General features: G+C 32.9%; 1 protein-coding gene across 1 annotated transcript in view; it reads right to left on the bottom strand.

Annotated features, from left to right (window-relative positions):
• The window catches only part of mib1 (E3 ubiquitin-protein ligase mind bomb 1), a 251283-nt gene that overhangs the window by 94488 nt on the left and 143073 nt on the right, over nucleotides 1–13722 (bottom strand). Inside the window, exons 11-12 of the mRNA XM_085824668.1 lie at nucleotides 13126–13323; nucleotides 12868–13019 (exon numbers count right to left, since the gene is read on the bottom strand). Coding sequence (XP_085680794.1) covers nucleotides 12868–13019; nucleotides 13126–13323 — 350 coding nt within the window. The remainder of the gene's footprint in view (nucleotides 1–12867; nucleotides 13020–13125; nucleotides 13324–13722) is intronic.

The following is a 13722-nucleotide window of genomic DNA, read 5'->3' as shown; positions in this document are numbered from 1 at the left end:
TCTGGCTGCGGTGAGCCATCAGCTGCCTGCCAGAGCCCAGCAAGTGAGAGAGACGACAGTTGCATGTTACCCTGTGGTAGAATTCGCTATGTTGTAGGTGCGAGGTACTGCTCCAAGTTTACTATTATTCTTTGAACGTTAATTTTAATAAATGTTTGTTTCGTTTTTTTAATGGTGCCTTACTGAACCGTGAAGCCATTACAGATACCATCTCATGTAAATCTAAAATATAATAATATAGTTGACAGACTAGCAAAGAAGGGTACTTCCATACCTCAGTATGTCATATGGTTTATGCTAAACCTTTGATATACCTTGAATTACACTCTAGAATTATACTGGAACTATATCTTGAACTCGAAAGGCTTTAATAAACAATTCCTAGAGACTGCTACCAACATACTTATGGTATCGTAGTACTGGTCATGGTACCACTATTGGTTTCAAGAGAAATAGGAAGGACCAAATGACTCTGCCTCGGTTGACTTCAGGATATTTAAAGAACCTCAGATATTCCTGTGGTACTAAAACCTTTCCCACTTGCGCCAAATGTTAAAAACTATGAAGTTACTGTGCAACATTTGCTTAGTTGTGTTGCCTTGGTGCATGAATATCTGCTGAAGAGACCTAATTTCAGGTTCGAAGTTATGAAGGTGAATGACAAAATGGATCAAAGGGATTAGTAAGAAAAAGAAAATATTCACAACCAGGGAAGGGGGGAACCTTCAATGTCACTTTACTCATATTTTATAACCACTTTCCTCACAGTTTTAGAAACCAATGAAGACATTTCATTTAATGATTCTAAATGGAAACAGTTTACCAGAACAAAGTACCATAATTTCCGGAAGAAACGCCGCGGCGTTTACGTGTTTAAAACTTAAATTTTCAGCGGGTGTGGCGTTTCTACCCATGCAGCGTTTAGGTGCACTAAAAATAAAATATTTCCTATGATGGTCATTGTACATAGTTTGGATGGCCTTGTCATTGTGCATAGATTGGTGCTGTTCCCACACAAAAGACCACTCAGTTGCTTTTTGCGAACGTTATTTTGTTTACGTTCTTTCCCTTGAACGGACCTACATGCCTTATTCACCCTAAACAAGATCTCAGAACAATACCATTCTTCCCCCTTTCAAATCAACATTCTCATCAGTTTGAATAGTCTCGCTCCTCTGCCATTCGATGAATCTTCCAGGACCCATCCTCTTTCCACCCCTGCCTTTTCTGCAATTTTTTTCAAAGGCGGACACGACTCCACCTGCCTCGCAATAACGAACTCTGACATATTTCCCCTTCAGCATGAATGGATTTTTCTTGGCATTCTGCCAAATACAGATCCCATCAGTTAGGGTACAAGTACTTGTTGAATAGTTTTTAATTAGGGAGCGGAAAATTTTTGAAAATGTCTCTAAACGGCACAGAAGCTATACATTTCTTACCTTTAATTTATTTTTGAGTTATGCTTTCATTTCATGCATTTTTCTTAACTGGTATGTCATATATCAGGACTTAGGTTGAGTTTTTGCATCTATATGGCCCACGACGATGTCACGCGCAATTTAATCTATTGCGGTGTTTCTGTGTAATTTAAATTTTTTTCCCGCCATTTTTCTTGAGTGCGGCGTTTACGCTGATGCGGCCTTTCTTCCGGAAATTACAGTACCTATCAAAGGAAGGCTAAACAAACAGTCTACAGAAAACTGAGCCAATAACCCTAGAAAACATGTCTACCAATGTTTAAGTGACCTTATCAAGAACCAAAATTTTCAGGTTTTTTGAAAATAATTTTTGATCCTTAAAGATCCTTAATTTTAGTCATCTGACATACCTCTCTCATTTTTTTCTTTTTTATTTTCCTCCCCTTCTCCTACAACTGCCATTTTTAGTGTGGCATTTATTTTTTTAAAAAATGAATTAGTCTTTTGGAAGAGTAATTTTTGGCGATTCATTGACAAATATTTGTGAATTTTTCTGCAATTTTTTAGAAGCATAATAGCATTCGCAAATATAATTAAAATAATAATTAAATTTAAGAAATAACATTTTTATTTTCCCTTGTCATATTAGAAAGTGATATTACTTTCCATTTTGGCAACTTGGGAATATTTTGAGTCTGAAAAATAAACAAGATACACACTATACAGCACATTTTACATAACACTTCTCAGCAAAAGCAAAAAAGCTATTGTAATCGTTTAAAAATTAATTTGTTATATATTTTCATGTTCCGTTTCATTTGTTTTATTGTTTTCTGTTATATTTTCCCCATGTAATTATCGCAGAATATTCAAATACGGGCATCAGTTTCCTCTGTAAAATTCCCTCATTTCATTTCTTTCCTGCTCTTCTCTCCACCGCCCATCAAAAATCTTCTAGCTTTTTGCTCTTACAGAGTAAGCAGAGGTAATTTTTCTTACGAATTTTAGACCCTGCACCTTGGAAAGCTTAGAAGGATTTGAAAGCAAGATTTATACACATATGGTTTCAGTAAAGTGTGTTAACATGAAAAATGTTTTCGTGGTATTAACACATAATGAATGTCTTTTACAGGAAGTCTATAATGAATTTATTTATTTATTGAGAATATTTGAAAGAATGGTGAAAACAATTACTTGGATTTTCATATTTTTGATCCTAGATGCTTTCTCTTAAAACATTTGTCTTTCTTTTACTTAATCTTCTTTTCACTAGACACAATCAAGCAGAGAAGGCTGAGATCATTAGTCTTCAGTTAGCTGCTTGAGATCATCCAAATCTCCTTGATCAATTGTGGTTATTTGGAGACAAATGAACAGAACAGAATAAAACCAAAATACAAAAATTATTTTGTATAAGGAGACACACTAACAAAGGAACAGCATTTGATGGATTGTTAAGAGGGGTGAGGAGACTCACCTCCACTGAAGGCTCACAGTTTCAGCATAGTTTCCTGTATTGCCAAGCAAGTAGGATGCTAGACATCGATCATATTTTTGATATTAACCCTCTCGCTGCGCATCCCGCGAAGGGTGTTAATTGTACACATTTCTGCCAAATATACAAGAATATGTAATGTAGCATTTTGTGCGCGCATTTCACAGCTCAAAGATGTTTGGCAGGAAGCGTTTCGCGAGTGATATAACCTATATTCCTGACGATATTTCTGACACTCATAGTTCTGATCTTATTTCAAGTACTGAAGATAGTTATAGCAAAACTGATGAGAATGTCTTGGATTACTCTGCAGATAGTGATGAATCTGAAAATTCAGTTTCTATTGAAAACATTCGACATTGGTGCAAAATTGATATGCAAAATATTACATTATGCAAATATTTTCATTAGTATAGTATATATATGTAAGATAAAAATGTATGAATCAGAATTATAATATAACTATAAACATTAATTCTTCCTCTCTATTCTAAAATCGTAATAACTTATCTGCATAGCGTCATTTCTGGATCACTCTATGGCCCGCGCAGCTCTGATGACGTAATAATTGTAAACAAAAACTTTCCTCTTCGCGTGCTTCCATCCTTCATAACTATGCACTTAAGCTTTTGCTCTCTACTGGGCTAAGATGTAATTTCGCTGGCTTGCTTTCTATCCCAACAATATCAAAAATATAAATCTTCTGTGGAAAGGCACGACTAGAGTGCCAAGTGATTGTGGCCACAAATATCAATTGGAAATAAAAATGGAATTAAAACTGCCTCGACTGCCAAGTTCTTTAAACACTACGCAATCAAAATTCTTCTTCAATATGGATCTAAGCACGCATCGACACTGCTCCGGCTTTTTCTTGTGATTTTATTTATGGCAATTAAGCCGGTAGAATAGTTTCCTGCAGCCTGAAACTTCAATGGAAAATTTAGTTCAGCTCTTCAAATCATCGTTTTGTGATAAATCCAAGATAATGTGAAAGAAGTGAATCATCAAGTTTGTTTTTTCAGTGTTTAAAAAATAACAGATCATTCTTCTGCTGTGGTGTTTTGCAAGTGCTTCAAAAAAATAATCTTGCGTAGTGTTTACAGATTGAAAGTAATCTCTCAATAAATTGAGAAGTTCGAATGCTAGTGAAAAGGAAATCATCAGTGAATTACCGTTTAGGAATTAAGCATTACAGCGGGTTCAAGGTCGATCTGAGTTAGTGTTCGCAAGTATGTGCGACAGAAAATTATTTGCACTTCCGCTTTTTCGACAGCTTAAAAATTATTACATTCGTGTGAATCTAGCTCAGGAACTAAATTATTTAATGTGCTGCGGATTCTATAGTTTTCATTTCAACTTTGGTTAAAATTTCTGCAATTTGTTTTGAGAAAATCCGAAATTCTTGTTCATTAATTTTTCTAATTTTTCATAAATATGTGTGAGCAAATTAAGTAACGAATTTTAAGCTATTTAAATTATTCATAGGGAAGGATATTAAGATAAGTTTTTATGTTTTTGAAATTTTGTTGAGAATTTTGAATACGAATTTTATAATTATTCTAAAAATGAAATAGGTGTAAAAAATAAGTGAAATTATTACACATATGTAATATGAAGTTATGGTAAATGCATGTTAAAATTTATGCGTTATTGTGTGTTAAGTATAGTATGATGAGGGTTTACAGGTTCCTTCAACAGAGGCCTGTAATTACCTCTGTACAGTTGTTCCTTTTACCCTCTTCATGCAAGATAATGTTGGAGGCTCTCATTTTATGAGTGTGTGTAATTTTTTTATATTATTATTATTATTATATTTTTTTATTATGGAATGTATTAGAGCAGTTCTCAAAGGCCAGTTACCTTAATGCAAGGAACGGAGGCCTTTTCAAGTAACTGCCTAGGCACCCTGGGCCACCAGTGCAGAGAACACACTGGTTAGCTCAAGAGGACAGCCCTATTGATGGATATGGTTTGTTTAGAAGTATTGCGAGGCTTCCAGTTTGGTAAAATCAGGAATTGTATATGAAAGATGATAACGGTGAAATCATAAATTCTGAAAATCTTAATCCTATTATTTATGATGTTAAATTATAATTTATCACTATAGAAATAAGTATCATAAATATTTATGTGCATTGCATTTAATTATAAACAATTATTATGTAAAAGTTTATTTTGTGATATTCTGTAATAACAAGAACCTTCCCTGAAGAATTATGACTATGTGAATTCTCAAACAAAAAGACTTTTGGACTGAAATGCTGAAAAATTCAATAGGACTCTAAAAATTAAAAATTTATTTAAAAAAATTGATATTTATAAATTATACTTTACAGAACAAAAATTTCATGATTTATTTATTTTTATTTTTTTTTTTTACATTTGCTAGTGTTTTAACTATTTCTCTTTAAAAAGGCTTCTCTGTCGCTAAACCTTTTTTTTTTTTTGAAGGGGGAAATATGTAAGATAAAAATGTATGAATCAGAATTATAATATAACTATAAACATTAATTCTTCCTCTCTATTCTAAAACTGTAATAACTTATCTGCATTGTGTCATTTCTGGATCACTCTATGGCCCGCGCAGCTCTGGTGACGTAATAATTGTAAACAAAAACTTTCCTCTTCACGTGCTTCCATCCTTCATAACTACGCACTTAAGCTTTTGCTCTCTACTGTGCTAAGATGTAATTTTGCTGGCTTGCTTTCTATCCCAACAATATCAAAAATGTAAATCTTCTGTGGAAAGGCACGACTAGAGTGCCAAGTGATTGTGGCCACAATTGGAAATAAAAATGGAATTAAAACTGCCTCGACTGCCAAGTTCTTTAAATACTACGCAATCAAAATTCTTCTTCAATATGGATCTAAGCACGCATTGACACTGCTCCGGCTTTTTCTTGTGATTTTATTTATGGCATATATATATATTTGAAATATATTAGTATATTTCAAATATTTCATTAGTATTAATATTAATTATAATCATAATTTAACCAATATTAATACTAATGAAAATATTTGCATAATATATTATATATTATGCAAATGTTATCATTAGTATATATTTTATTAGTATTAATATTGGTTAAATTATGATTTATTTTATAAAATACAAAGGTATATATGTTTTACCTTTGTATTTTATAAAATAAATCATAATTTAACCAATATTAATTTTCAAAATTTTCCTTTTGTATCATTATTCTTCAATTTCAATATTCTGACAACCTTTTTCTACGATCTAATTCTATATTGAAAAAAAATTCTTTCACAAAAAATTTTGGTATATTTTAACTCTAAAATATATGTAGATTTGAAATGTGTAATAAAAAATACGCAATTTTTTTTCAGTCGCTCTTCTACATCTATATCATAATCTAAACGTTAAAAGCTCATGCCCCCAAGAGCTGATGCTCTAGCTTCTATGCAGTTTCACAGTTTTTGTTTGTTTCCTGCTTGATTATGTTTTTTATTATTATTTTGTATATTTTCTATTTGCATAACATTCCCTTGCCATGGCAGGATATCATGGCAATGCAAATGATAGGAGATATTATCCATGCAAATGTAAATATAGATAAATATCCTGCCATGGCAATGTAAATGACTGCATTATTATGGCAGGATATTTTGATATGGGCTAAACATTAGTACTGAAAGCACCATAATGAACTCAGAGTGTGTGACCTGATGGGAAAATTTAAGAATAAAGTTTTAATACTTTTTTGCAGATAAGACAAGCGGAAAGTCATGATAACACATTTTGTGTTAATTAGTAGATCATCTTTTTACATTTTGATTCACCAGACAGCACATTTTGATCTAACAATTCACTGAGTATTTCATCCTTTGTAACATGTAGGAGATAGAGTTTTGAAATTGCACCTCACGAGAAACTGAGAGTTTTATGCCTAGAAATTTAAATGGTAGCCTGTCTCATGCTAGTTATGTTTAGAAGTGAAGACTATTTTAGTTGAAGTTTCTGAAAGCAGGTCACCTACATGAAGTTTTTTCATTCAGGTTCTCTTGCATAAGTCTGTAAATACTCTTGAACAAGGAATAGCAACATCTTTTGCAAATTATCTGATGAACTGCTGATGACAAGAAAATGAGAACAGAGTGATCTGGTATTCTTTCTACTGGTACTGGTTCTATTCTTGGCTTCTTAAAATGTTTAGTTTCAAGATTAGTTTTAGGATCCATATTTAAAAGATAAGAGAAATATGGACCTGACAGCCTCACCTACCACAGAGACAAACAGAGAAATGGAGATCTCTATACCAGTGTTAACTGGATATTACACAATCTAAAGCCCCACAATCAGCTTTTCCAAAAGCTGATCTTCAAGCCATTAACACTAAGGATTAGTGACTAGTTAATTGACACTATCGGGAACTGCTAAGTGCTTCCCAGTTGAAATGAAGCAAATGCCAAAGCAGTGCACCTTGCTCGCCCCTCAACTATCAGGAATCTCCTTTTCAGCATGTGAACTTTAAAACTAGGACCATATGGCTTCCCATGCATGGTATAAGCACAGTCAATTCTATTACCATGATAAACCAGAGGCAAAAGAATTGCAATATCTTCTCACTATTACACATCACATCCATCCTCCGAAGCGGAAACCATGTAGTGGGAAAAGTCACAGATAAGAAAAGAGAAAAAGGCGAAAAATCACTGGAGCTAAAGGATTGCGACACTCATCTCATTAAGATGGTGTCCCCCTGAAGGGTTAAAGTACCTTGGGATTGGCACGCTCATACTTACAAAAAAGGGAGCCTTGAGGGCAATAATGCATGAGATATCGATTTCTTCACGTTCAAACTGGATGAAGTTTTAATCACTCTGTTTTTGTATTATTAGATATTAGTAAAATAAATATGATTTAGCTCCCTTTTTATCATGGTGTTTCAACTTTAAAGATCAGCAATTAAAATTCTATAAAAGTTTAAAAATTAACCTAAAATAAGGTACATTATTTAGTGATTGGTAATGCAACTCTGTAAAACAGCTGATCATTTGTGGCATTAAATTGGCTATATTTGTATTGCTTAATATGGCAACACTATGTTGCTACGATAATGTAGTTTTTAAAAACTTTTAGTCGTTCACTTGTTTCATTGCTTCATCGGAAGCAAGATATGAAAGGTTAAATAAAATATTAAAAAATTTTAAATTGCGTTTGTATTTTAAATTTATATTAGAGTCCACTCAGAAATAACACAACATATTTATGGCCCATTAATAGCCAGAGAAGGATCGGTTAAATAAATTGTCATTTTGAATGGTAAAAGCATTATATTACTGGAATATTACGATGTCATTGACAATGAAAATATATAGTGTGGATTTAGAATACTTATTTGTGCCCATGCCTTCACTGAGGATAAAGGGGATAGGGAAAAAACAAATTTTATGATCTTCTTGATAAAACTCACAGTGAATGTCACTCAAATGATATAAAACTTATATTGGGTGATTTTAATGCACAGATTGGTCACAATGAAGACTTAAATGTGTTTCTTGGGAAACCACAGTCTACGCAGGGAGTCAAATGAGAATGGACTTATGAACTTGGCCATTTCTGATAATATGATGATTGGGAGTACAGCATTCAAGCATAAAAATATACATAATGTCCCCTGGAGATCTCCAAATGAAAAAATTAAAAATCAAATAGATCAGATGTCATCAGATGAAAAACTATAAGTGCTTAATCAATGTTGGGGAAACTTTAAAACTAGGATCATGAAATTTGAAACTTTTTTGATTTAGCTTTGAATGCTGACAAGATGTGCCTTCAAATCAAATTGGACATGGTTTCGTACATATTACCTCAGATCAAATTGCTGATAAGATGTGCCTTCAAATCAAATTGGATATAGTTTCGGACATATTATCTCAGATCGAATTGCTGCAACTGGAATATTACGATGTCATTGACAATGAAAATATATAGTGTGGATTTAGAATACTTATTTGTGCCCATGCCTTCACTGAGGATAAAGGGGATAGGGAAAAAACAAATTTTATGATCTTCTTGATAAAACTCACAGTGAATGTCACTCAAATGATATAAAACTTATATTGGGTGATTTTAATGCACAGATTGGTCACAATGAAGACTTAAATGTGTTTCTTGGGAAACCACAGTCTACGCAGGGAGTCAAATGAGAATGGTATTAGACTTATGAACTTGGCCATTTCTGATAATATGATGATTGGGAGTACAGCATTCAAGCATAAAAATATACATAATGTCCCCTGGAGATCTCCAAATGGAAAAATTAAAAATCAAATAGATCACATACTGATGGTTACAGCCGAAAACATCGCGGACGAAAACGTCGTGGAGAAAACAACGCAAGGCGAAAACGTCGTGCTACAAAACATCGTGGGAGAAAACATCGCTGTTCTAAAACATCGTGGTACAAAACATCGTCATCGAAAATAAAGCGGTTCAAAAACTTCGCAGTTTAAAAACATCGTCGTCGAAAATATTGTGGTAAAAAACAAAGTATCTACAAATCATCGCATGATGATAACATCGCAGACATGCTTTTTTCAGGCTTTAATAACTATAAACGGATATTCCCGTAATGATTTGTGAGCGCAAGATGGAAAGAAGGATAATTTTTACTTTCATATTTTTTATTAATCAATAAATTTTTGCTGAGAAAATAAAAAGGAAAATTAAGCATAGAAAATTAATGCAACTTATAGCACTTAATAGAATTTTAAACCAACATAGTTAACTAACAAAGATCATTAATAAATCATTCTTTTATAAAGTTTTCACTGGTAATTTTTCATGAAAAGTATAATCTATAAGTTGCATTTAATTTTCTATGCTTAAGTTTCCATCTTACTTTTTCAGCAAAAAATTATTAGTTAATAAAAAACTGTGAAAGTAAAAATTATCCTTCTTTACATCTTGCGCTCACAAATCGTTATGGGAATATCCATTTAAAATTATTAAAACCTGAAAAAAGCATGTCTGCGATGTTATCATCCATGCGATGATTTGTAGATACTATATTTTTTCCCACGATATTTTCGACGACGATGTTTTTAAACCGCTTTATTTCCGACGACGATATTTTGTACCACGATGTTTTAGAACTGCGGTGTTTTCTCCCACGATGTTTTCTCCGCGACGTTTTCGTCCGCGATGTTATCGGCGGACACCCATACTGATAGACCTAAGACACAGAAGTAATCTTATAGACGTACGTACATTCAGAGGCACGGATGCAGATTCTGACAACTTTCTAATTATTTTGAATATGCGCTATAAGATCAACATATCTTACAATAAAAGGAGGGAATGAAAATATAAAAAGCTTGATATGGAATAGCTGAAGAAAACAGAGATAATTGAGAAGTATAGGAGAGAACTACAGAATAAAATGTCAACAACTGGGGAAACCCCGATAGCTGAGATGCTTGGCAAAATCTAAAGAGAATTATTCTTGAAGCATCTGAGAATACATTATCGGAATACCAAAAAAGCAAACGTAATCAATGGTTTGAAGAGGAATGCAGTGAGATTACAAAAAAGAATGAGGCATATAGACTAATGATTCAAAGACATTACACTAGAAATGCAGATGAAAGGTACAAGGATTAAGAAGAGAGGAGAAGAAAAAGTGATTATACCTGGATGAAGTTTACAGGAATACTGAAAATCTAAAAACACAGAAAAAAGCTAGGAAATTTTATCAGCTGATAAATAATATAAGAGCTGATTTTAACCCCAGAACAATAAATTGCAGGGGGGAAAAAATGGAAAAATCACCAGAGACATAGACGAAGTTCTGGTTTGTTGGCATAAATATTTTAAGGGTCTGCTTTTGGGTAGAGATAGAAAAGAGGAGATAACTATTTATAACATGCTACTTACTATGAGTTGTGAATGTGAGATTATGGAGCTTAATCCACCAACTCTATATGATGTCGAACTGGCAATTAAAAAGTTAAATAATAATAAATCAGTTTGACTGGATGACATCAAGGCAGAGCTTTTAAATATCAATGAAACAAATTTAAATAAAGCAATCCATTATCTAATTTGTTGCATATGGACACAGGAAAAAATGGCCATTGAGTGGGAAGAAGAATCTGTTTGTTTTATTTATAAAAAAGAAGACAAGCTAAAATGTTGTAATTACAGAGAAATTACCTTACTGAGTTCAGCATATAAAATATTCTCCATTACATTATTTTGTATAAACGATTGTTTACATATACTTCTAATGTTATTGTGAATTACCAGTGTGGATTCCAGAAGAGAAAAACAACAACTGATCAATTGCATTCTATTAGACAAATTTTGGAAAGAACTAAAGAATATAACATTGATACATACCACCTGTTTATTGACTTTAAAGCTGCCTATGACAGTATTAACAGAGAAAAACTACTTGAAGCGATGTTAGAATTTAATATCCCGAAGAAACTGATAAGCCTCACAAGGATGACCTTAAAAGTCATATGTAGAGTAAAAATTTTGACATACCTTTCAGAACCTTTTTATACTGAGAAAGGATTAAGACAGGGAGACTCACTATCTTGTCTGCTCTTTAATATAGCTTTAGAAAAGGACATAAGAGACTCCGGAATAAACACAAGTGAAACCATCTTGCACAGAACCATTCAACTGCTGGCTTTTGCTGATGACATTGATATCATTCGGCAATCAAAATGAGCTGTGGTTGAGGCTTTTGTCTCACTTGAAAATGCAGCAAGAAAGATGGGCCTAATTATTAATGAAGATGAAACAAAATTTATGATTACATCTAATAAAACTGTTGATTTATCCCCCTTGAAGATAAACAGTTATATCTTTGAAACCGTAAAACAATTTAAATATCTGGGCTCATTGATCCCAAGTTGCAATGATATAAAAATTGAAATAAAGAATAGAATATGTATGGCTAACAGATGTTACTACAGCCTTAAAAAACAACTTCAATCCAAACTAATCAATGTAAAAACTAACTAAACTAATCAACGTAAAAAACTCATTAAATATATATAAAACTTTAATAAGGCTGGTTGCCATTTACAGAAGTGAATGTTGGATACTTAACAGAGCAGAGAAAGACCTGATATCAACTTTTGAAAGAAAAATGTTAAGAAAGATCTTAGGACCGGTACAACAAAATGGCATGTGGAGGATTTTCTATAATCATGGAAATTAATAAGCATGATATAGGAAATTGGACTTAAATGCTTCTTCCCTCTTAGCATGTAGATAAAAATTGCTTTCCCCCCAATATGCAATCTGTTACATCCAGGAACATGAATACTTTTCCTCCTAAAGCAACTCATAATACAGACACTATTCCTATTATTAATACATATGGCATTACTACTTCAATTAAAATAAAAGAAGGGGGGGACATAAATTCCCCCCAGGTCTTTGAATATAATTAATAACATTACATCTCTCAAATAGTTTAAAATAAAAATATTCATTTATTCTATAACTTCTTAAAATACTATAACCTATATTGTACATTGAATATGACACCCTGATCAGTATAGTGAATAGTACCAAGCCAGCAATACTAAGCACGACAGAGATGCTTATCTTAGAGTCCATACTTCAATGTTTGTAAGTGTTTAGTGCCTTTGCAGCATGGGTACTAAAACTAACACAGTGAGCTAACAGTCATCTCAAATGGCTTGGCTTTAGGAAAAGTGAGGTAAGAGACCACTGGAGTTGTTTCCCCAGGAGATTTTCATTCAAAACAGTGATGGAACTGGACAATCGTTCTATCATCTATAGAATACCATGTCAACAATAAATTCAATCATGCTAGTCAAGATAAATTCATGAACTTATTCTGATGTTACTTTCAGACATGTAACATAAGTAATAATATAGTTCAGATATAAAAGAATTTCTCTGAAAATCTTAAAAGGAAACATCAAACTACATACCTTGGGTTGCCACGAAGTGCTGCATGATGTAATGCATTAAAACCATTGTTATTTGTAAGACATATGTCTGCCCCATTGTCCAAAAGTAAAGTCAGCATGTCATCACGTTTTTTACTTATTGCATCATGCAGGGGTGTATCACCTTCTGAATCCTAATTTGCATAAAATGAAAGCATTTAAAAATTGTTGAGATCTGGCAAAAATTAATATCTGAAGAAATTTTAAATATCTGGATTTCAGTTTCTTAGTGCTACAAACCTGAAGACTTGGGCGGCATCCAAGTTCTAAAATGCTTCGGACAACACCTACATGCCCTTTATTGACGGCAATATGCAAAGGTGTCTGCCGCCTTTTATTACGAGCATTTAGATCAGCTCCAGCTCGAGCTAATAATTCCATAACACCAGGTTCATCCCCAAATGCTGCATGATGAACAGCTCGATCTCCATCTTTATCCTAGTATTTAAATAAAAATGACTATTGTTTATTCTTTCACTGACATCATTAAATCAGTTTACTTTTAATACTTAGGAAATGAAGTTTGGCAAAGTAGTTCAATTTGTAGCTCAGTTATTATATGGGCAACAAGTGAAAGAGATCCTATAAGAATTACAGCACAATTTTTGCAACTGAATAATTTATTAAATATAGAAAAATTTCAATGACCCATGCAATTTGCAACTGAATGTTTTATTAAATACAGAAAAACTTCCATGGTCCGTGTAATTTTGGGTACTGTTCTGTTTATCGGGACCGGAATCGTCATCAAATGCTTCGCTAAATTCAACAATAGACTGGCTCATATGAAATCGCCAATTTTTTTTTTTTTTAATTCATTATAAAACTAAACCATTT

This window comes from Stegodyphus dumicola, chromosome 1 (assembly GCF_044657685.1).
Source record: "Stegodyphus dumicola isolate Sdum_Otavi_A_Nest chromosome 1, ASM4465768v1".
In the NCBI taxonomy this organism is placed as follows: Eukaryota; Metazoa; Arthropoda; class Arachnida; order Araneae; family Eresidae; genus Stegodyphus; species Stegodyphus dumicola.
Note: the sequence above shows the minus strand (reverse complement) of the source record. Positions and strands in the feature narration are given on the sequence as shown.